Source organism: Ranitomeya variabilis, chromosome 3 (genome assembly GCF_051348905.1).
Source record: "Ranitomeya variabilis isolate aRanVar5 chromosome 3, aRanVar5.hap1, whole genome shotgun sequence".
NCBI lineage: Eukaryota > Metazoa > Chordata > Amphibia > Anura > Dendrobatidae > Ranitomeya > Ranitomeya variabilis.
In genome coordinates, this window is record NC_135234.1 from 661,404,779 (window position 1) to 661,429,771 (window position 24,993).

At 44.8% G+C, this 24,993-nt stretch overlaps 1 protein-coding gene across 5 annotated transcripts in view; it reads right to left on the minus strand.

Moving 5' to 3' along the window:
* The window catches only part of SCN8A (sodium voltage-gated channel alpha subunit 8), a 346,005-nt gene that overhangs the window by 105,760 nt on the left and 215,252 nt on the right, over positions 1 to 24,993 (minus strand). For all 5 annotated transcript variants that reach the window (XM_077297856.1, XM_077297855.1, XM_077297858.1 and 2 more), the window contains exons 10-13: positions 23,873 to 24,076; positions 23,380 to 23,670; positions 15,342 to 15,692; positions 11,309 to 11,444 (exon numbers count right to left, since the gene is read on the minus strand). In XM_077297856.1, coding sequence (XP_077153971.1) covers positions 11,309 to 11,444; positions 15,342 to 15,692; positions 23,380 to 23,670; positions 23,873 to 24,076 — 982 coding nt within the window. The remainder of the gene's footprint in view (positions 1 to 11,308; positions 11,445 to 15,341; positions 15,693 to 23,379; positions 23,671 to 23,872; positions 24,077 to 24,993) is intronic.

A 24,993-nucleotide genomic window follows, 5' to 3' on the forward strand; every position in this document is an offset into this window, starting at 1 on the left:
AGGAGTATTCATTTGCTGCTCCCCGATCACTGCTCAGCTGACAGGTGGGTGGGGAAGCGGCTAATGAATATTCACTGCACTTTAATCATGGGGACCACATGGCTTTCCCAGCACTGGATTCCGGCAGCTGGGACATTTTTCTGCCTCCTGCAAGTGGGATCACAGTGCGATCTGTTGTGAACTCTATTTTTGGGCTCCCTCTAGTGGTCACAAGCGGTACTGTGTAGTGTTGTCTTTCTGCAGGTTGCAGCATCAGCTGGTTCGTTATCCTGGTTGGTTTCCTATTTAGCTCACCTGGATACTCAGTTCCTTGCCTGCTATCAATGTATTCAGTGCTCTTCAGATTCCTTGTGACTACCTTGCTCCCTGTCTCTCCAAGACAAGCTAAGTTTTTGTTTGTTCATTTTTTTGATTATCAGCATTCATCATGTTTCTTGTCCAGCTTGCTAAAATGTGATTTCCTCGCTTGCTGGTTGCTCTAGGGGACTGAGTTTCTCCCCCCACACCGTTAGTTGGTGCGGGGGTTCTTGAAATCTCAGTGTGGATATTTTGTAAGGGTTTTTTACTGACCGCATAGACCCCTTTTCTATTCTCTGCTATCTAGTATTAGTGGGCCTCATTTGCTGAATCTGTTTTCACCCCTGTGTATGTGCCTTCCTCTTACCTCACCGTTATTATTTGTTGGGGGCTTCTATATCTTTGGGGATTATTTCTCTGGAGGCAAGAGAGGTCTTTCTTTCTTCCTAGGGGTAGTTAGTTCCTCAGGCTGGCTCGAGACGTCTAGGATTTTTAGGCACGTTCACCGGCTACTTCTAGTGTGTTTGGATAGGTTCAGATTTGCGGTCAGTCCAGTTTGCCACCTCCCAAGAGCTTGTACTATGTTTGTTACTTAGCTGGAGATATTTGTGATCCTCAACCACTAAGGATCATAACAGTATAGCAGGCCCTAAAGTGTTTAATGCATCGCAGAAGTGGGATAAAAAGAAGACCTGAGTACATTTTTATTTTTTTTCCTCCTCCCGCTTTTCCTTTGCTGCAGTCTGTGTAGCTTCTTTCGTCCCCTTGAACTCTGGGTGGTTTTTAGCTCAGCTGCAGACATGGATGTTCAGACTCTGACTTCTTGTGTGGATCACCTTGCTGCACGGGTGCAAAATATTCAGGATTTTGTTATTCATAGCCCTATGTCAGAACCAAAGATACCCATTCCTGAGTTGTTTTCTGGAGATAGATCTAGCTTTCTAAATTTTAAGAATAATTGTGAGTTATTTCTATCTCTGAGACCTCGTTCCTCTGGTGATTCTGCTCAGCAAGTTAAAATTGTTATCTCTTTGTTGCATGGCGACCCCCAAGATTGGGCCTTCTCTCTGGCGCCAGGAGATCCTGCATTGCTTAATGTAGATGCATTCTTTCTGGCTCTTGGACTGCTTTATGAGGAGCCTAATCTTGAGAATCAGGCAGAAAAAGCGTTGCTGGCTATCTCTCAAGGTCAAGATGAAGCAGAGGTGTATTGTCAAAAATTTTGTAAATGGTCGGTGCTTACTCAATGGAATGAGTGTGCCCTGGCTGCAAATTTCAGAGAAGGTCTTTCTGAGGCCGTTAAGAATGTTATGGTGGGGTTTCCCACCCCTACAAGTCTGAGTGATTCTATGGCTTTAGCCATTCAGGTTGATCGGCGTTTGTGGGAGCGCAAATCTGCTCATCCTTTGGCGGTATTTTCTGAGCAGAGACCTGAGTCTATGCAATGTGACCGAACTCTGACCAGAATTGAGCGACAAAGTCATAGACGTCAAAATGGGTTGTGCATTTGCTGTGGTGATTCTACTCATGTTATCTCAGCATGCTCTAAACGCTCAAAAAAAATCGCTAAACCTGTCACCATTGGTACTATACAGCCTAAATTTATTTTGTCTGTTACTTTGATTTGTTCTTTGTCGTCCTACCCGGTTATGGCTTTTGTGGATTCGGGTGCTGCCCTGAATCTGATGGATTTGTCGTTTGCCAGGCGCTGTGGTTTTGTCCTGGAGCCTTTGGAATTTCCTATTCCTCTGAGGGGAATTGATGCTACGCCATTGGCTGAGAATAAGCCTCAGTATTGGACGCAAATGACCATGTGCATGACTCCCGTACATCAGGAGGTGATTCGCTTTCTTGTTCTGCATAATTTACACGATGTTGTCGTTTTGGGTCTGCCATGGTTGCAGGCTCATAATCCAGTTTTAGATTGGAAAGCTATGTCTGTGTCAAGTTGGGGTTGTCAGGGAATTCATGGCGATACTCCATTGGTGTCTATTGCTTCTTCCACTCCTTCTGAGGTCCCTGAGTTTTTGTCTGACTACCAGGATGTATTTGATGAGCCCAGGTCCAGTGCCCTGCCCCCTCATAGGGATTGTGACTGTGCTATAAATTTAATTCCTGGTAGTAAATTCCCTAAGGGACGACTTTTTAATTTGTCTATACCAGAGCATGCCGCAATGCGGAGTTATATAAAGGAGTCTTTGGAGAAGGGACATATTCGCCCATCCTCTTCCCCTCTTGGTGCAGGATTTTTTTTTGTGGCCAAGAAGGACGGTTCTTTGAGACCTTGTATAGATTATCGTCTTCTGAATAAAATCACAGTCAAATTTCAGTATCCTTTGCCACTATTGTCTGATTTGTTTGCTCGGATTAAGGGTGCCAGTTGGTTCACCAAGATAGATCACCGTGGTGCGTATAACCTTGTGTGCATTAAGCAGGGAGATGAATGGAAACCAGCATTTAATACGCCCGAAGGCCATTTTGAGTACTTAGTGATGCCTTTTGGGCTCTCTAATGCTCCTTCTGTGTTTCAGTCCTTCATGCATGACATCTTCCGAGAATATCTGGATAAATTTATGATTGTTTATCTGGATGACATTTTGGTCTTTTCTGATGATTGGGAGTCCCATGTGAAGCAGGTCAGGATGGTGTTTCAGGTCCTGCATGCTAATGCTTTATTTGTGAAGGGCTCAAAATGCCTCTTCGGAGTACAGAAGGTCTCCTTTTTGGGTTTTATTTTTTCTCCTTCTACTGTGGAGATGGACCCAGTCAAGGTCCAGGCTATTCATGACTGGACTCAGCCCACGTCTGTTAAGAGTCTTCAGAAGTTCTTGGGTTTTGCTAATTTTTACCGTCGTTTCATCGCTAATTTTTCTAGCGTGGTTAAACCTTTGACGGATTTGACCAAGAAGGGTTCTGATGTGACTAATTGGTCTCCTGCGGCCGTGGAGGCCTTTCGGGAGCTGAAGCACCGGTTTTCTTCAGCTCCAGTCTTATGTCAGCCAGATGTCTCTCTCCCCTTCCAGGTCGAGGTTGATGCTTCTGAGATTGGAGCAGGGGCTGTTTTGTCGCAGAGAAGTTCTGATGGCTCTGTGATGAAGCCATGTGCTTTCTTTTCAAGAAAGTTTTCGCCTGCCGAGCGGAATTATGATGTTGGTAATCGGGAGTTGTTGGCTATGAAGTGGGCATTTGAGGAGTGGCGACATTGGCTCGAAGGAGCTAAACATCGTGTGGTGGTCTTGACTGATCACAAAAATCTGATTTACCTTGAATCTGCCAAGCGCCTGAATCCTAGACAGGCTCGTTGGTCGTTGTTTTTCTCCCGTTTCAACTTCGTGGTCTCATACCTGCCTGGTTCGAAGAACGTGAAAGCTGATGCACTTTCTAGGAGTTTTGTGCCTGACTCTCCGGGAGTTTCTGAGCCGGCTGGTATTCTCAGAGAGGGAGTGATTTTGTCTGCCATTTCCCCAGATTTGCGACGAGTGCTGCAGAAATTTCAGGGGGATAGACCTGACCGTTGTCCACCAGAGAGACTGTTTGTCCCGGATAGATGGACCAGCAGAGTTATTTCCGAGGTTCATTCTTCGGTGTTGTCGGGTCATCCTGGGATTTTTGGTACCAGAGATTTGGTGGCTAGGTCCTTCTGGTGGCCTTCCTTGTCGCGGGATGTGCGTTCCTTTGTGCAGTCTTGTGGGATTTGTGCTCGGGCTAAGCCTTGCTGTTCTCGTGCCAGCGGTTTGCTTTTGCCTTTGCCTGTTCCGAAAAGGCCTTGGACGCACATTTCCATGGATTTTATTTCGGATCTTCCAGTATCTCAGAAAATGTCTGTCATCTGGGTGGTGTGTGATCGTTTTTCCAAGATGGTCCATTTGGTGCCCTTGCCTAAGTTGCCTTCTTCCTCCGATTTGGTTCCTCTATTTTTTCAGAATGTGGTTCGCTTGCACGGCATTCCTGAAAATATTGTGTCTGATAGAGGATCCCAGTTTGTGTCCAGGTTTTGGCGGACTTTTTGTGCTAAGATGGGCATTGATTTGTCTTTTTCGTCGGCCTTCCATCCTCAGACTAATGGCCAAACCGAGCGAACTAATCAGACGTTGGAAACTTATTTGAGATGTTTTGTTTCTGCTGATCAGGATGATTGGGTGACTTTTTTGCCATTGGCCGAGTTTGCCCTTAATAATCGGGCTAGTTCTGCTACTTTGGTTTCGCCTTTTTTCTGCAATTCTGGTTTCCATCCTTGTTTTTCCTCGGGTCAGGTTGAGCCGTCTGACTGTCCTGGGGTGGATTCTGTTGTGGATAGGTTGCAGCAGATTTGGAACCATGTGGTGGACAATTTGAGGTTGTCACAGGAGAAGGCTCAGCGCTTTGCCAACCGCCGCCGCGGTGTGGGTCCCCGACTTCGTGTTGGGGATTTGGTGTGGCTGTCTTCTCGGTATGTTCCTATGAAGGTCTCCTCTCCTAAATTTAAGCCTCGCTTCATCGGTCCTTATAAGATCTTGGAAATCCTTAACCCGGTGTCTTTTCATTTGGATCTCCCAGCATCGTTTGCCATTCATAATGTGTTCCATATGTCTTTGTTGCGGAGGTATGTGGTACCTGTGGTTCCTTCTGTTGAGCCTCCTGCTCCGGTGCTGGTCGAGGGCGAATTGGAGTACGTGGTGGAGAAGATTTTGGATTCTCGTATCTCTAGACGGAGGCTTCAGTATTTGGTTAAGTGGAAGGGCTATGGTCAGGAGGATAATTCCTGGGTTGTCGCCTCTGATGTTCATGCGGCCGATTTGGTTCGTGCCTTCCACGCGGCTCATCCTGATCGCCCTGGGGGTCTTGATGAGGGTTCGGTGACCCCTCCTCAAGGGGGGGTACTGTTGTGAACTCTATTTTTGGGCTCCCTCTAGTGGTCACAAGCGGTACTGTGTAGTGTTGTCTTTCTGCAGGTTGCAGCATCAGCTGGTTCGTTATCCTGGTTGGTTTCCTATTTAGCTCACCTGGATACTCAGTTCCTTGCCTGCTATCAATGTATTCAGTGCTCTTCAGATTCCTTGTGACTACCTTGCTCCCTGTCTCTCCAAGACAAGCTAAGTTTTTGTTTGTTCATTTTTTGGATTATCAGCATTCATCATGTTTCTTGTCCAGCTTGCTAAAATGTGATTTCCTTGCTTGCTGGTTGCTCTAGGGGACTGAGTTTCTCCCCCCACACCGTTAGTTGGTGCGGGGGTTCTTGAAATCTCAGTGTGGATATTTTGTAAGGGTTTTTTACTGACCGCATAGACCCCTTTTCTATTCTCTGCTATCTAGTATTAGTGGGCCTCATTTGCTGAATCTGTTTTCACCCCAGTGTATGTGCCTTCCTCTTACCTCACCGTTATTATTTGTTGGGGGCTTCTATATCTTTGGGGATTATTTCTCTGGAGGCAAGAGAGGTCTTTCTTTCTCTCTAGGGGTAGTTAGTTCCTCAGGCTGGCTCGAGACTTCTAGGATTTTTAGGCACGTTCACCGGCTACTTCTAGTGTGTTTGGATAGGTTCAGATTTGCGGTCAGTCCAGTTTGCCACCTCCCTAGAGCTTGTCCTATGTTTGTTACTTAGCTGGAGATATTTGTGATCCTCAACCACTAAGGATCATAACAGTATAGCAGGCCCTAAAGTGTTTAATGCATCGCAGAAGTGGGATAAAAAGAAGACCTGAGTACATTTTTATTTTTTTTCCTCCTCCCGCTTTTCCTTTGCTGCAGTCTGTGTAGCTTCTTTCGTCCCCTTGAACTCTGGGTGGTTTTTAGCTCAGCTGCAGACATGGATGTTCAGACTCTGACTTCTTGTGTGGATCACCTTGCTGCACGGGTGCAAAATATTCAGGATTTTGTTATTCATAGCCCTATGTCAGAACCAAAGATACCCATTCCTGAGTTGTTTTCTGGAGATAGATCTAGCTTTCTAAATTTTAAGAATAATTGTGAGTTATTTCTATCTCTGAGACCTCGTTCCTCTGGTGATTCTGCTCAGCAAGTTAAAATTGTTATCTCTTTGTTGCATGGCGACCCCCAAGATTGGGCCTTCTCTCTGGCGCCAGGAGATCCTGCATTGCTTAATGTAGATGCATTCTTTCTGGCTCTTGGACTGCTTTATGAGGAGCCTAATCTTGAGAATCAGGCAGAAAAAGCGTTGCTGGCTATCTCTCAAGGTCAAGATGAAGCAGAGGTGTATTGTCAAAAATTTTGTAAATGGTCGGTGCTTACTCAATGGAATGAGTGTGCCCTGGCTGCAAATTTCAGAGAAGGTCTTTCTGAGGCCGTTAAGAATGTTATGGTGGGGTTTCCCACCCCTACAAGTCTGAGTGATTCTATGGCTTTAGCCATTCAGGTTGATCGGCGTTTGTGGGAGCGCAAATCTGCTCATCCTTTGGCGGTATTTTCTGAGCAGAGACCTGAGTCTATGCAATGTGACCGAACTCTGACCAGAATTGAGCGACAAAGTCATAGACGTCAAAATGGGTTGTGCATTTGCTGTGGTGATTCTACTCATGTTATCTCAGCATGCTCTAAACGCTCAAAAAAAATCGCTAAACCTGTCACCATTGGTACTATACAGCCTAAATTTATTTTGTCTGTTACTTTGATTTGTTCTTTGTCGTCCTACCCGGTTATGGCTTTTGTGGATTCGGGTGCTGCCCTGAATCTGATGGATTTGTCGTTTGCCAGGCGCTGTGGTTTTGTCCTGGAGCCTTTGGAATTTCCTATTCCTCTGAGGGGAATTGATGCTACGCCATTGGCTGAGAATAAGCCTCAGTATTGGACGCAAATGACCATGTGCATGACTCCCGTACATCAGGAGGTGATTCGCTTTCTTGTTCTGCATAATTTACACGATGTTGTCGTTTTGGGTCTGCCATGGTTGCAGGCTCATAATCCAGTTTTAGATTGGAAAGCTATGTCTGTGTCAAGTTGGGGTTGTCAGGGAATTCATGGCGATACTCCATTGGTGTCTATTGCTTCTTCCACTCCTTCTGAGGTCCCTGAGTTTTTGTCTGACTACCAGGATGTATTTGATGAGCCCAGGTCCAGTGCCCTGCCCCCTCATAGGGATTGTGACTGTGCTATAAATTTAATTCCTGGTAGTAAATTCCCTAAGGGACGACTTTTTAATTTGTCTATACCAGAGCATGCCGCAATGCGGAGTTATATAAAGGAGTCTTTGGAGAAGGGACATATTCGCCCATCCTCTTCCCCTCTTGGTGCAGGATTTTTTTTTGTGGCCAAGAAGGACGGTTCTTTGAGACCTTGTATAGATTATCGTCTTCTGAATAAAATCACAGTCAAATTTCAGTATCCTTTGCCACTATTGTCTGATTTGTTTGCTCGGATTAAGGGTGCCAGTTGGTTCACCAAGATAGATCACCGTGGTGCGTATAACCTTGTGTGCATTAAGCAGGGAGATGAATGGAAACCAGCATTTAATACGCCCGAAGGCCATTTTGAGTACTTAGTGATGCCTTTTGGACTCTCTAATGCTCCTTCTGTGTTTCAGTCCTTCATGCATGACATCTTCCGAGAATATCTGGATAAATTTATGATTGTTTATCTGGATGACATTTTGGTCTTTTCTGATGATTGGGAGTCCCATGTGAAGCAGGTCAGGATGGTGTTTCAGGTCCTGCATGCTAATGCTTTATTTGTGAAGGGCTCAAAATGCCTCTTCGGAGTACAGAAGGTCTCCTTTTTGGGTTTTATTTTTTCTCCTTCTACTGTGGAGATGGACCCAGTCAAGGTCCAGGCTATTCATGACTGGACTCAGCCCACGTCTGTTAAGAGTCTTCAGAAGTTCTTGGGTTTTGCTAATTTTTACCGTCGTTTCATCGCTAATTTTTCTAGCGTGGTTAAACCTTTGACGGATTTGACCAAGAAGGGTTCTGATGTGACTAATTGGTCTCCTGCGGCCGTGGAGGCCTTTCGGGAGCTGAAGCACCGGTTTTCTTCAGCTCCAGTCTTATGTCAGCCAGATGTCTCTCTCCCCTTCCAGGTCGAGGTTGATGCTTCTGAGATTGGAGCAGGGGCTGTTTTGTCGCAGAGAAGTTCTGATGGCTCTGTGATGAAGCCATGTGCTTTCTTTTCAAGAAAGTTTTCGCCTGCCGAGCGGAATTATGATGTTGGTAATCGGGAGTTGTTGGCTATGAAGTGGGCATTTGAGGAGTGGCGACATTGGCTCGAAGGAGCTAAACATCGTGTGGTGGTCTTGACTGATCACAAAAATCTGATTTACCTTGAATCTGCCAAGCGCCTGAATCCTAGACAGGCTCGTTGGTCGTTGTTTTTCTCCCGTTTCAACTTCGTGGTCTCATACCTGCCTGGTTCGAAGAACGTGAAAGCTGATGCACTTTCTAGGAGTTTTGTGCCTGACTCTCCGGGAGTTTCTGAGCCGGCTGGTATTCTCAGAGAGGGAGTGATTTTGTCTGCCATTTCCCCAGATTTGCGACGAGTGCTGCAGAAATTTCAGGGGGATAGACCTGACCGTTGTCCACCAGAGAGACTGTTTGTCCCGGATAGATGGACCAGCAGAGTTATTTCCGAGGTTCATTCTTCGGTGTTGTCGGGTCATCCTGGGATTTTTGGTACCAGAGATTTGGTGGCTAGGTCCTTCTGGTGGCCTTCCTTGTCGCGGGATGTGCGTTCCTTTGTGCAGTCTTGTGGGATTTGTGCTCGGGCTAAGCCTTGCTGTTCTCGTGCCAGCGGTTTGCTTTTGCCTTTGCCTGTTCCGAAAAGGCCTTGGACGCACATTTCCATGGATTTTATTTCGGATCTTCCAGTATCTCAGAAAATGTCTGTCATCTGGGTGGTGTGTGATCGTTTTTCCAAGATGGTCCATTTGGTGCCCTTGCCTAAGTTGCCTTCTTCCTCCGATTTGGTTCCTCTATTTTTTCAGAATGTGGTTCGCTTGCACGGCATTCCTGAAAATATTGTGTCTGATAGAGGATCCCAGTTTGTGTCCAGGTTTTGGCGGACTTTTTGTGCTAAGATGGGCATTGATTTGTCTTTTTCGTCGGCCTTCCATCCTCAGACTAATGGCCAAACCGAGCGAACTAATCAGACGTTGGAAACTTATTTGAGATGTTTTGTTTCTGCTGATCAGGATGATTGGGTGACTTTTTTGCCATTGGCCGAGTTTGCCCTTAATAATCGGGCTAGTTCTGCTACTTTGGTTTCGCCTTTTTTCTGCAATTCTGGTTTCCATCCTTGTTTTTCCTCGGGTCAGGTTGAGCCGTCTGACTGTCCTGGGGTGGATTCTGTTGTGGATAGGTTGCAGCAGATTTGGAACCATGTGGTGGACAATTTGAGGTTGTCACAGGAGAAGGCTCAGCGCTTTGCCAACCGCCGCCGCGGTGTGGGTCCCCGACTTCGTGTTGGGGATTTGGTGTGGCTGTCTTCTCGGTATGTTCCTATGAAGGTCTCCTCTCCTAAATTTAAGCCTCGCTTCATCGGTCCTTATAAGATCTTGGAAATCCTTAACCCGGTGTCTTTTCATTTGGATCTCCCAGCATCGTTTGCCATTCATAATGTGTTCCATATGTCTTTGTTGCGGAGGTATGTGGTACCTGTGGTTCCTTCTGTTGAGCCTCCTGCTCCGGTGCTGGTCGAGGGCGAATTGGAGTACGTGGTGGAGAAGATTTTGGATTCTCGTATCTCTAGACGGAGGCTTCAGTATTTGGTTAAGTGGAAGGGCTATGGTCAGGAGGATAATTCCTGGGTTGTCGCCTCTGATGTTCATGCGGCCGATTTGGTTCGTGCCTTCCACGCGGCTCATCCTGATCGCCCTGGGGGTCTTGATGAGGGTTCGGTGACCCCTCCTCAAGGGGGGGTACTGTTGTGAACTCTATTTTTGGGCTCCCTCTAGTGGTCACAAGCGGTACTGTGTAGTGTTGTCTTTCTGCAGGTTGCAGCATCAGCTGGTTCGTTATCCTGGTTGGTTTCCTATTTAGCTCACCTGGATACTCAGTTCCTTGCCTGCTATCAATGTATTCAGTGCTCTTCAGATTCCTTGTGACTACCTTGCTCCCTGTCTCTCCAAGACAAGCTAAGTTTTTGTTTGTTCATTTTTTGGATTATCAGCATTCATCATGTTTCTTGTCCAGCTTGCTAAAATGTGATTTCCTTGCTTGCTGGTTGCTCTAGGGGACTGAGTTTCTCCCCCCTCACCGTTAGTTGGTGCGGGGGTTCTTGAAATCTCAGTGTGGATATTTTGTAAGGGTTTTTTACTGACCGCATAGACCCCTTTTCTATTCTCTGCTATCTAGTATTAGTGGGCCTCATTTGCTGAATCTGTTTTCACCCCTGTGTATGTGCCTTCCTCTTACCTCACCGTTATTATTTGTTGGGGGCTTCTATATCTTTGGGGATTATTTCTCTGGAGGCAAGAGAGGTCTTTCTTTCTCTCTAGGGGTAGTTAGTTCCTCAGGCTGGCTCGAGACTTCTAGGATTTTTAGGCACGTTCACCGGCTACTTCTAGTGTGTTTGGATAGGTTCAGATTTGCGGTCAGTCCAGTTTGCCACCTCCCTAGAGCTTGTCCTATGTTTGTTACTTAGCTGGAGATATTTGTGATCCTCAACCACTAAGGATAATAACAGCGATCCCACTTGCTGCTGCCCCCTCCCCACATGCTACATTCCGACCATAAGACGCACCCACTCTTTCCTCCCAAATTTGGAGGAAAAAAAGTGTGTCTTATGGTCGGAAAAATACGGTAAGTCTGATTTTCTTTTATGGAGTTGGGAAGTCATGTTTCCCTTAATACGGAGAATTTGGGTTCTGTCCCACTGGGTTTTTGCCTTCCTCTGGATAAACATGTTTGGCTATATGTTAAATTTGATGGAATTATGTCTATTTTCAACCTAAAAAACTATGAAACTATGAAAATAGCATATTCTGAGGATTTTGGATATTTACATTAGAAACAACTAAAAGTACTAAAAACTGAACCTTAGCCAATAAGAGCTGTATGGCACCGACGCACAGACACGTGTCCTTTACCTTCCACCAGAGTGTGTGTCAGGACACTCAGAACACTATTGGCGCGATTCTTTTTCCCAAATGATGCATGCAGTTGATCCATGGACACTCGGAGAGACCCAGAAGGCTTCTTTTTGATCTCCACCTCTGTTGTGGGCTACAAAACAATTTGCACAGTTAGATAAGAGAGGATATAGGAATCTCAAATCCTAACTTGATTTTTTTCTCACTTTTTAGCTGCATGTACACTACTATATTCTGCACAGGCAATAAAGCTATAGTGAATAGTGAGTTACTGCAGGGTATTTCCTAAAATTCTTTCAACAACCACAAAAATCTAAATTGAATGATTATAAAGAACGCTTTATAGCTAATTATTCATGTTTCATTCCTACAATCTCTTCTGTAGAACTGATTAAAAAAAATCAGAAAAATCAGATTTTGCATCAAATGTTATTCATTCAATATGTCTAGTATAGATGAGGAATATGAAATTGGTGGGATCTAATCATGGAGAACTCATGTAATCCTAAAGTTCTCCGTGCTGTCCTCCTTATTATATTATCGGCCATTAATGAGAGAAAATGCATGTCACTGCGGCCTGGCATGTTCTTTCTTAGCTGTTTCTGTATCTCCCACAAACACCTCTCATCCAGCCAAACCAGATCTCACACTTTGCACTGTTGAGGGGCAGTACCCCGAAACACAGTGTCTGCAAATTGAGATTTTGGTTTTGTTTATCCTAAGTCATGTGACAAGGCTCGTTAGAGAGTCGATACTGATTTCTAGGATTGCTACTTCCTATAGGTGGCACTAGAGTTCTAGTCCTCTTTCTCTCGGAAGAGACAATTTGCAAATTTCCCTGAGGAGCATTGCAGATAAAAAGTCTCCTCAGCTTGGCATGTCAGGCTTGACATGTCACTCTCCCCTTGGATCATGTATCTCCCATACACATACCATACTGACCATCCCAGAACGATAAGGACTGAGGCTTGCTCGTTCTACTGGATCGCTGACCTTCACGGGCAATTATAAATCAGACTAATGCAAGTTTGCAGCTTACTACTGTAGTGAACATATATTATTGTGGTTTTTATCTGTATTCTTATGTTTTACGAGCATGCACCATGCTATGCTTCAGTACCCATGCCAGGTTAGAGAAGGAAATTAGAGTAGTTATACACTAAGCTAACATGCTATCTAGGTATATAATGAAAAAGTGAAAGATTACAGAACGTTTTGGGTTAGATGAGACAAAAGCAAACTGGAGTTTACAAATATATCAGTGTAATGAAGTATTGCCATTTCTAACACCATTATAAGTAGGTTTAGCTAGCATTTTTCTGATTGTACATGATACACATGTCTGGTTGTAATACAGAAATAGTGTAGGATGTTGGTAGGCAAGTACAGTGTCTTGCGAAAGTATTCGGCCCCCTGGAACTTTTCAACCTTTTCCCACATTTCATGCTTCAAACATAAAGATACCAAATGCAATTTTTGGGTGAAGAATAAACAAGTGGAACACAATTGTGAAGTTAAACGAAATTTATTGGTTATTTTAAATTTTTGTGGAAATTCAAAAACTAAAAAGTGGGGCGTGCAATATTACTCGGCCTCTTTAACTTAATACTTTGTTGCACCTCCTTTTACTGCAATTACAGCTGCAAGTCGCTTGGGGTATGTCTCTATCAGTTTTGTACATCGAGAGACTGATATTCTTGCCCATTCTTCCATGGCAAACAGCTCGAGCTCAGTGACGTTTGATGGAGATCGTTTGTGTACAGCAGTTTTCAGCTCTTTCCACAGATTCTCGATTGGATTGAGGTCTGGACTTTGGCTTGGCAATTCTAACACCTGGATACATTTATTTGTGAACCATTCCATTGTAGATTTTGCTTTATGTTTGGGGTCATTGTCTTGTTGGAAGACAAATCTCCGTCCCAGTCTCAGGTCTTTTGCAGACTCCAACAGGTTTTCTTCAAGAATGGTCCTGTATTTGGCTCCATCCATCTCCCCATCAATTTTAACCATCTTCCCTGTCCCTGCTGAAGAAAAGCAGGCCCAAACCATGATGCTGCCACCACCATGTTTGACAGTGGGGATAGTGTGTTCAGGGTGATGAGCTGTGTTGCATTTACGCCAAACATATCATTTAGCATTGTTGCCAAAAAGTTTGATTTTGGTTTCATCTGACCAGAGCACCTTCTCCCACATATTTGGTGTGTCTCCCAGGTGGCTTGTTGCAAACTTTAAATGACACTTTTTATGGATATCTTTGAGAAATGGCTTTCTTCTTGCAACTCTTCCATAAAGGCCAGATTTGTGCAAAGTACGACTGATTGTTGTCCTATGGACAAACTGTCCCACCTCAGCTGTAGATGTCTGCAGTTCATCCAGAGTGATCATGGGCCTCTTGGCTGCATCTCTGATCAGTCTTCTCCTTGTTTGAGATGAAAGTTTAGAGGTACGGCCGGGTCTTGGTAGATTTGCAGTGGTATGACACTCCTTCAATTTCAATATGATCGCTTTCACAGTTCTCCTTGGGATGTTTTTGGAAATCATTTTGTATCCAAATCGGGCTTTAAACTTCTCCACAACAGTATCACGGACCTGCCTGTTGTGTTCCTTGGTCTTCATGATGCTCTCTGTGCTTCAAACAGAACCCTGAGACTATCACAGAGCAGGTGCATTTATACGGAGGCTTGATTACACACAGGTGGATTATATTTATCATCATTAGGCATTTAGGACAACCTTGGATCATTCAGAGATCCACAATGAACTTCTGGAGTGAGTTTGCTGCACTGAAAGTAAAGGGGCCAAATAATATTGTACGCCCCACTTTTAGTTTTTTTAATTTCCACAAAAATGTAAACTAACCAATAAATTTCATTCAACTTCACAATTGTGTTCCACTTGTAGTTGATTCTTCACCAAAAATTTACATTTGGTATCTTTATGTTTGAAGCATGAAATGTGGGAAAAGGTTGAAAAGTTTCAGGGGCAGAGTACTTTCGCAAGGCACTGTAAATACCCATATCAGGCTGCTGAATAAGTTATTCTGATATCCTCTAGTGAGCTCCTTCTGATGGCAGGGGCTTTAAGCCTTATCTCTATTAAGCTGATTAATCAACAATTCAAAGCTCACATTTCACAAGAATGTTTAGAAACAATAAGATAAGGAGTTACAAACTGCTATCATAACAAGCTCAATGATGGATTTACCCCTGCAGCTAGCTATGCACTGTCATACCTAGAGGCTGCAGAAGCTAAACTGTACTAAATGTTTAATTATACCCAATTGTAAAAATTATTTTAGACGAAAACGTACATCTAAAAAAAATGATTCCAATGATGGCAATTTTAGGTCTAGCATCCAATAGTGCCACTTACTACATATGACAAAATGTAATAACTGCTTGATTAATAGCAGCAGATAGTCTAGGAATTCAGGTGTTATCGGAGACAAGTTTATTTATTTCATGCACATACTGATGCATGTCACTATCAAAGACAATGTAGCATGTCCTCAATCACCATCTGGGATTTGGACCATGCATAAGATAAAGATTCCTGACTAGGCGAGCTTTTCAGTTGTGTTGTGGCTTTAACAAAGAGGTGGTGTTAATTATATTAATTAGATGTAAAATACATAGGCTGCTTTTCTTTGTTTTTGTTTTTTTTAAGTAGGGGAGTTAGGCATAGCTGTAGATAGTTATTGAACTAAAGGAAACATTTAATGTTTTTATAAAGGGATAAAACCATATATGCAAATTTCCTGCATGTTTTTGTCTCCTTATTAGACACAGGAAAAGATAGTGGAATTTGGGGAAATAACATAACATAAAAAGACTAAGCAAAGTATTTTTACAGGTTTAGAAAAAGGTTAAAATAAGGTAAGGATAAAACCAGTACTCATTCCACCAGGGTAGGATCCAACTGAGTATTTCAGGGCGGCATACAGGAAGCAGAAGGGTGGACCGCCATGCCTAGACTAAACTACTATAGACTTTCTTACGCTGTCATCAGTAGCTGCCTTATCTATTTTCACCTCAGGCAGAAGACGTCCACCAGGAATTTTGGCACCCGGACCACCAATTAATGACACCACGCCATTACAATCCACTGTGCTGTTCCTTTTAACGTTTCTTCGCAGATTTGGAAAGATGCGAGAGGATCTGCTGCCTTGGCTGTAACCACTGTTGTAACTATTCCTCCGATTGTGCCTGACTGGGATGAACAAGGAGTCCCGTCTACCTTCACTTTCTTCCACCGTACTGTGTTCATCATCTGCAAACTCATTTTCAGAGACAGGATCTCTGAAACTTCTCCGAAAACTGAAGATGCTGCTTTTGCTGTTGTGTCTAGACAGATAAGGAGAACCGGGGATGCTAAGTAGTGACTGCAGGAGGAAAAAAAAACACATCTTAGATTCTCTCCTAGGAAACAAAATAAGCTACACATGTATTATTGTTATACCTCTTGTTTTGTTTGCATTAATGTTACTATTGCCTTATTTAGTACTGTACTGTTTTATCTCTTCACCAACAGCATCATACCTAGGAACAGGGACAAATGTCTAAAAACAGGCGGGAATAATGAAAAAGGAACAGAAAAACTGCAAGGTGTGCAGGTGGTATTGTGCCTGTGGGTGCCTCCTTCTTTAACTGCCATATGTCACCCTTTTCCTCGATTGTGGGTGCCACTGTTATCCTGACAGGCACTATCATGGAGGGCTATAGTGATGACTATTTGATGGGTATCACTTTTATGGCATTTCCTGTCCGACACTATCATGGAGTACTATAGTCATGACTATTTGATGGGTGTCACTGTTTTTTATTTTTTTACTCACTTATTTAGCACCATTATTTCCACAGCACTTTACAGTCAACAGCATCACTGTCCCCATTGGGCCTCATAATCTAGATTCCCTATCAGTATGTCTTTTGAGAAGGAAACCGGAGAACCTGGAGGAAACCCACGCAGAGAGAACATACAGTCTCCTTGAAGATGTTGTCCATGGTGGGATTTGAGCCCTGGACCCCAGCACTGTACAGCAACAGTGCTAACCACTGAGCTGACCGTTAACTGGTTTGTGCACTACTCAGACAATCCCACCTGAATCCCGATGTTTAACCCATGTAAAATAATAACTTTTATACTCACCTCCAGTGCCGGAGCCATTCTGATTTGTCTGAAGGTGGGGAGAGTGAAATCAGATCAGTGCCGATTGGCCACAGGAATTGAGTGACATAATAATGTCAAGCGATTCCCAAGACAGTCAATGCCGATACCGCCGATACCATTGTAAAGCTGGGGTCAGACCTAACGTATAAAAAAATGGTCTGTTTTTTACGGCCGAGATATGCAGAAAAGTTCCTGAAAAGTGATACATATTCAATGCGAGGATGCAATTTTTTCTCCAAAAATTATCCGTGTGTAATCCGTTATGGCATCCGTATGGCATAGTACGGCGAGATTTTCTCGTCGGCTTGCAAAATGGACATATAATGGATCCATGGGCTCAAATATTCCTGAAAACATATATACAGACTATATATATATATATATATATATATATATATATATATATATATATATATATATATATATATATATACATATATGTCAGTGAGACACATATATATATATATATATATATATATATTTCATTAAAATTTGGGAATGAATGGAATGCAGCATCGTTGACTTGCCTTGCCGTCATAGAAGTTGCGCCCCTTGGTGGCATAAACTCATATGAACTCTAGCGTGAGAAAATATTCAGAAAAATTCCCACGCTAGAGTTCATATGAGTTTATGCCACTAGGGGGCACAGCTTCTATGACAGCACCACAAGTCAACGAAGCTGCATTCCATTCATTCCCCAGTTTTTACAGCTAGGGGCAGCTACATTAGCAGGCTCCTGGTTGTAAATGTATTTAACCCCTTCAGATGGATTTACATCGTGGGACATGACTGTACGGCAGACAGGTATGGGATATTGTTGCTTTTTTTTCCCGAAGAACGAGGGTCGTCAGATCGATTGAGCGTACAATAAAGATATCAAAACCCCATGTGTTTATTTATTTAATAAATGTTATGTAATTGTAACACATGACTAGGATAGAAGGGGGAAAACTGACCCTGCACTATGACTAGGCTGGTACCCTACGATGGAGTAGGCGACCAATTCCTTGCGAATAGACCCACCGACGATCCTAGGTTAATCTCAAGCGAAGACCTATAGATCGGAGGAAGGGGTTCCCTAAAAGATATAAGGACTGGGAACAAAAACAGGTAACCTCCTAATAGAAAACACAGGGAAGGCTGCAGATACCAACTGAAAACAGAAACTAGACTAGCAGAACCAGAGCTCCCAGTACTGCACAAACCATACACACGGAAGACAAAGCAAAGCACCAAGCCAGAACTAAAGCAGATTTAGGGTATGTGTCCACGGTCAGGATGGCCGGCGGTATCGCAGGAGCGGCGAAGCCGCTCGGCGCTAAGCCCCGCCCCCTTTCTGGGACGCGATGATGCCGGATGTGTTAACTGTACACATCCGGGATCATCGCCCCCCTCCCATAGGGCCCTGTGTTATGCCTTGCGGGGACGCTGCGTCCCCGCAAGGTGTACGGACATGCTGCGATCTGAAAAGACGCGCAGCATGTCCGGAGTCGCAGACCCGCCGCGTGCGGGTTTCCACGCATAGTGGACACGGGATTTCAAAAAATCCCCTCCACTATGCTGGAACATCTGGACGCTGCGTGTTTGACGCTGCAGCTCTGCGCAGCGTCAAACAAGCAGCGTTTACTGACCGTGGACACACACCCTAACACTGTTGTCCAGCAAGGACTGGGAGGCAGGTGCTTGTTAATAAAGAGTGATACAATCACCTGACCCAAGACAAACCCAGCACCAGAGGGAAAAGACCAGCAGCTAGAACACCACAAGAAAATGGCGGATAGTAACAAACTAAACAGATTCTAACAATTAAAATACTTTATTTATAATGCGTGTGTGTATTTTTAACCCTTTATTACTATTGGATTAATAACGGATAGGTGTCTTATTGACATCTCTCCATTATTAACCAAGCTTAATGTCACCTTACATTAGCAAGGTGACATTAACCCCTTATTACCCCATATCCCACCGCTACTCGGGAGTGGGAAGAGAGTGGCTAAGTGCCGGAACAGGCGCATTTTCCAGATGTGCCTTTTTTGGGGTGACTGGGGGAAGATGTTTTTAGCCAGGGGGGGTCCTATAACCATGGTCCCTCTCTAGGCGATTAATATCTGCCCTCAGTCACTGGCTTTCCCGCTCTGGCGGAGAAAATTGAGCGGGAGCCCACGCCAGTTTTTTCCGTGATTTTATTTTAACACCTAGAGCTCACAAATTTTGCACACACAAACTACAAACATTATTAGTGAGGAATATGTAAAAACATAACGGATATGAAATGGTATACTGTATGTAAACCGTGTCTCATATTCTGTCGGGTTTGATAAGGAGATAGCAAAAGCCGGTGTTAGGGCTGGCAGAACGCACCGAGTAAATATAGAGATCTTATTTGGTGCGTTCGCAGCCCGGGGTCCACCGTGCAGGAAAAGAACCTGCTGCTGGCAAACGGCGGCACTATATGGTGGTATAAGCGATCTCTGTTGCTTCACAGAGTCGTTACAAAGAAAGAGCTGTGTCCTGTTAAACTCCACAGGAATACACAGTAACTGCTGAGCAGAAAGCAGCTTGTGGTCACGCAGTCAAGGAGGCAAACATACAATCTCCTCACCGGAGGAGCCGGTATTCTAGGTGGCTTATTTCAGCCGGGGCCCTGAAACCATACACACAATCTCCTCACCGGAGGAGCCGGTATTCTAGGTGGCTTATTTCAGCCGGGTCCCTGAATCCACACAAGCGTGACCACATTGGCGCAAAACACATAACTTGCATTGATACTAGCGCATGGCCGTGCAGCCATTCGAACCTTATATAGCTGCAGCAAGTACAAGACCTTCCTAGAAGGACCAATGAGAGACTGCCACAGAGCCTGAGCACCTTCAGGACCTTCCTGGAGAACCAATGGGCTTTGCTGCAGTATCCAAGCATGTGGCCCTCGATCTCCAATGAGAGATCTTACCCTGGGCATGCTCAGAAGGAGAAAAGCAGGACTTAGTCCCAAAAGTGTCTGCTCGCACCTGCCCAGCACTGGCTTCAATGGCAGAAGCTGGAAAAGCAGCAGTAATCCTTTGCACAGAGTCAGACTGAGCGAGACGCTGGGACCAACGTCTCCGCTGAGCAGGCTCCACTGCGGCAGGAGAAGAATGGGAGACTGCAGCGGAGATGACGCGAGATTCCCCCTGTGCAGAGGCAGGAACTCGACCCCTAACATCACCCCTCCCCCTAGGGCCCCCCCCCCTTGGACCTCGCTACGCTCGAAGGCAGCAATGAGCTGCGGAGCCCGAATGTGCTCAGCAGGCTCCCAGCACCTGTCCTCAGGATCATAACCCTTCCAATCCACCAAATAAAATTTTTTGCCACGTACAACCTTGCACCCCAAAATAGCGTTCACCTCGTAATCGTCCGTAGATGAACCCAATGTCTTGGCAGATGACTCGGAAAACCGAGACATGTATACGGGTTTCAAGAGGGACACATGAAAGGTGTCGGTGATACCCAGGCGTGGTGGAAGGGCTAAATGGTAGACCACAGGGTTAACCTGTTCGAGGACCTTGAAAGGGCCCAAGTAGCGAGGTGCAAACTTAGTGGACTCAACTCGCAGCCTGATGTTACGGGCGGAGAGCCACACTAAATCGCCAGGAGCAAAGGTCGGAGCGGGGCGCCGATGTGCATCGGCGGAGGACCTCATTCTCTCCTTGGAGGCCCGAATGGCATCCTGAGTGCAGTCCCAAATATCCCGTGCCTCCACAGCCCAGTCTGCCACCCTGGAGTCAGCGGAAGACACGGGCATAGGCACAGGTACCCGCGGATGCTGACCATAGTTAAGGAGGAATGGGGTTTGTCCAGTGGAGTCGGCTACGGCGTTGTTCAGCGCAAAATCCGCCCACGGTAGCAGGGAAGCCCAGTCAGCCTGCCTGGCTGAGACAAAATGTCGCAGATATGTGACCAAGGTCTGGTTGGCCCTCTCTACCAACCCATTCGTCTCGGGATGATAAGCGGAAGAGAGATTCAACTCAATGCTGAGAAGACGACAAAGCTCTCTCCAGAACCGAGACGCAAACTGGGGACCCCGGTCACTGACAATTTTGTCCGGCATACCATGTAGGAGGAAGATGTGTTTTATGAACAACGCTGCCAAGGCCCGTGCAGAAGGTAGCCGTGGAAGCGGCACCAAATGCACCAATTTAGAAAAATGATGGATGATAACCCAAATGATGGTACAGCCACGAGACTTGGGCAAACCCACCACAAAGTCCATCCCGACCATCTCCCAGGGCCTGTCTGCCACTGGCAAGGGATAGAGTAACCCAGCTGGCCTTTGTCGAGGAGACTTATTTTTGGCGCAGAAGACACACGCCCGAACATAATCTCCCACGTCACGGACCGTATGTGGCCACCAGTACATCCTCGCCAGCAGTTCAGATGTCCTCTTTGTCCCAAAGTGTCCACCCACCCTGGACGAATGAGCCCAAGAGAGAACCTCCGGTCACAAATTAATGGGTACAAAAGTCTTGCCCGGAGGCACAGACTCTAGCGAAACAGGAGCTACGGTTCTCAAGCTCTCAGAAGGGACAATAAGCCGAGGCTCCCCTTCCTCCTCCTCAGATGACACAACGGAGCGAGAGAGGGCGTCAGCACGAATGTTCTTCTCCCCAGCGAGATAATGGAGGGTGAAGTGGAACCGGGAGAAGAACAAGGACCATCTGGCCTGACGAGAATTTAGCCGCTGGGATGTTTGTAAATAGACCAAATTTTTGTGGTCCGTGAAGACCTGGAAGGGAAAGCGAGCCCCCTCCAAAAGATGTCTCCACTCCGTGCGGCCATGCGAACCTTATATAGCTGCAGCAAGTGCAAGACCTTCCTAGAAGGACCAATGAGAGACTGCCAAAGAGCCTGAGCACCTTCAGGACCTTCCTGGAGAACCAATGGGCTTTGCTGCAGTATCCAAGCATGTGACCCTCGATCTCCAATGAGAGATCTTACCCTGGGCATGCTCAGAAGGAGAAAAGCAGGACTTAGTCCCAAAAGCGTCTGCTCGCCGCTGCCCAGCACTGGCTTCAATGGCAGAAGCTGGAAAAGCAGAAGTAACCCTTTGCACAGAGTCAGACTGAGCAAGACGCTGGGACTGACATCTCTGCTGAGCAGGCTCCACTGCGGCAGGAGAAGAATGGGAGACTGCAGCGGAGATGGCCAGAGATTCCCCCTGTGCAGAGGCGGGAACTCGACCCCTAACAGCCGGCAATTGAATGCCCCCTGAGGAAGGTTTCTTAACCGAAACACGCGTCGGGGACGGCGTGGTGACGGACACTACACTCTGGTATGTTTCCGCTATAAGCGTGGATACTCTGTTGCCTTATGCACCGCATTAAACTAATACCAGGGCAGCAAAGTATGGCAGTATACATGGTTACGCCATGATGTATCCTGACTTACCAGTGTATACAGTATTAATGCCGTCCATGGCTTTCTATGGGCACTTGCTGTGTTTTGTTCTTACATGTGTTCCCTTGTTCTCCATACATCTGTTTGTCTATTTTTATGATAAATAAAGTAATCTTTGCTATTTTGGATAATTAAACTGCTTGTGGTGCTTCTGTTTTGCTTAGTGTATATTGCAGTTCGTCCTGCTATGGTTCATATATATGATGGGGACTACCTTTTGGCTCTAATGTTGGGCCATGTATTTTGATATTTACTCCCTGTACATATAGGATGTCAATCTTGATATATTTACTATCTAGCTCTGTATTAAATATAAATATATATATGTGTGTGCGTGTGTCAATGACATATATATATGTATATATATATATATATATATATATATATCTACCTATTCTATGTGTAGACATTACATTTATCTATTCTATTCTAACCTGTCAGTGTGATTTTACTGTACACGGCACTGAATTGCCGGCTTTTCTATAGTAGAACACCGGTGCGTATTTCTCGCAAGGCAGACGTGTGGTCTGTGTGTAATCCCTATTTTTCTCTCCCCCATAGACTTTCATTGGCGTATTTTTGTAGGAATACACTGACAATCGCAGCATGCTGCGATTTTCTCAGCCCGTAAAATACGGCCGAGAAATATACGGCTGATGGAAGCTGCCCAAAAGAGAAACATTGGTCCGTGTGCAACGCACTGTTTTTGCGCCTCTCCTTCGTCCGTATTTCTCTGTAGTGTGACCTCGGCCTAATGGTGCTGGCACAGGAGGTCAGTATAAGTGTGATTATGTTACAAGAGGTAAACATAGGGATTGAGAAGGGGTTGTTTGAGTAGTGGGCAACCCCGTTATGGGGACATCTTCACTTATAGTATCATGGAAGGCTATGGTCATCACTATTTGATGGGCTGTGGGTGTCTCTCTTATGGGAATATTCTGGCAGGCACTATTATGGAAGCTGTTTTTGACACTTGCATGGTGAGTGGTCACTCTGATTTGAAGGGCTGTAACTTCTGTGTTTTGTATCCTGCTTTCTGATAGTTGCTGGGATGTTGGATCTAGATAAAACACAATACTGGTACACCAAAGCCTAATGTTCTTTTCATTTCTGCTCACCTTTCCACCACTCTGCTTCTCAAGCACTTACAGATGTCAGCAGGATGGTTCTGCTTTCCTGCTGTAATGTAATATTATCCCTGAGCTGCTGTATAGTACAATATAGGGGTAAGACAGAAATATCCAGCTCCAACCTAATGCTGCAACATGAACTACCTTAGTGTTCGCATAACTAATGCATTACATGTACTTCCATATCAACCTAAACGTCAACACCACATTTCCTCCTCCATTTTACAACTCAGCAGTATTGCATTCTTCAAAGCCCACAGAGTGTCACCAGTGTACTCGGAGGGTCATAGTTCTAGTAAACTGCTTTAAATACATATTTTTGTTTTTTATTACCTGATCCATAATGGAAAACTTTCGTCCAAGCCGATTGTCAGGGTACCAAAACCCTTTTCTTTTCATACCATCTTCTGACTCTGATTTGTACACTTTTTCGGAATCTCCTTTCTCTTCCCCTTCTGACAATTCTTTCTGTCTCTTCTTCCTTCTGCGGTTTCTTTTTTCCTTTGCGCTCTTAGTACTAAACTTTGAAAGTTCTGAAGATGTCTGAGACATCCGAGCATCCCCTTCTTCATCTTCCACAGCATCTTCAGTAACAGTGCCGGCTGATGTAGCCATAGCTGCCGCCTAAGAAACAAAAAAAAGGTAAATATCATAATCTACCAATGTTGTTTTGCCTGTTTGGAGCACATGTAGCATAGACAAGTGTATAAATCAGAGGAAGTTGGAGAATCATACTATGATCAAGTATTTACACCCGCTCACAGCTCGTCTTTATGCAATATGTGTCATGCATTTATTAATGTACGTCTTCAGATTGAGGTCACACCTGGTCTTCCTGATGTTTCTTCAGCTGCTCCAGCATTGCTTTGAATTCTTTCTCCTTTTGCTCGGCTTCCTCAAGAGTTGCTTGATTCTGTTCTTCATAAGCCATAGCGACCACAGCCAGGATCAAATTCACCAAATAAAATGAGCCGACGAAGATGACCAAAACAAAGAAGATCATGTATGTTTTTCCAGAAGCACGTAGGACCTAAGAGTGTAAACAGAACAAAGAGGAATTCTTTTTGTAATGTTGTTATAAAATAAGAAAAGCCTTTTTCTATGTTACAATATATAGACGTATTTAACACTTTCAGGTATTACCCATTTTCCAAAGTTTTTTTGCTTATTAACTTTATGTTAACACTAGACATCAGTCTCTTATACCTAAATTGCTAAATGTATATATAAGGTAGCGTTGTGCCACATTCAACATTAAAGAAAAAGCTTTATCAAGTAGAATCATGACTTGTAACCACTCAAACACAACAATTCAGAATGAGAAATGTAAAGTTCCACTGCTGGTTCTTAGCAAGCTGTAAAGTGGCAGTCAAACAGTTGCACATTTGTATCTGTCAAAATCAAGGGGCACGTGCCAGGGCCTAAAAGATAAACGCAACAATTTTCATTTGTTACCATTTACAACACAATTAGAGAGAGAGTTTCTCAAATCATTGTCTGGAAAAAAAAGTGTATATAAATTATGAACTAATATGTTGACAAAATATTTGAATCAAGAATGGTTTGCATGGATTTCAAAAGGAACTTCGCCAGGCAAGCAGAGAGGTGGTGCTGGAACAGCAAAGAGGTGGTGCTGGAACAGCAAAGAGGTGGTGCTGGAACAGGAGAGAGGTCATGCTGGAACAGCAAAGAGGTGGTGCTGGAACAGCAGAGAGGTGATGCTGGAACAGCAGAGAGGTGATGCTGGAACAGCAGAGAGGTGGTGCTGGAACAGCAGACAGGTGGTGCTGGAACAGCAGAGGTGATGCTGGAACAGCAGAGAGGTGGTGCTGGAACATCAGACAGGTGGAGCTGGAACAACAGAGAGGTGATGCTGGAACAGCAGAGAGGTGGTGCTGGAACAGCAGAGAGGTGGTGCTGGAACAGCAAAGAGGTGGTGCTGGAACA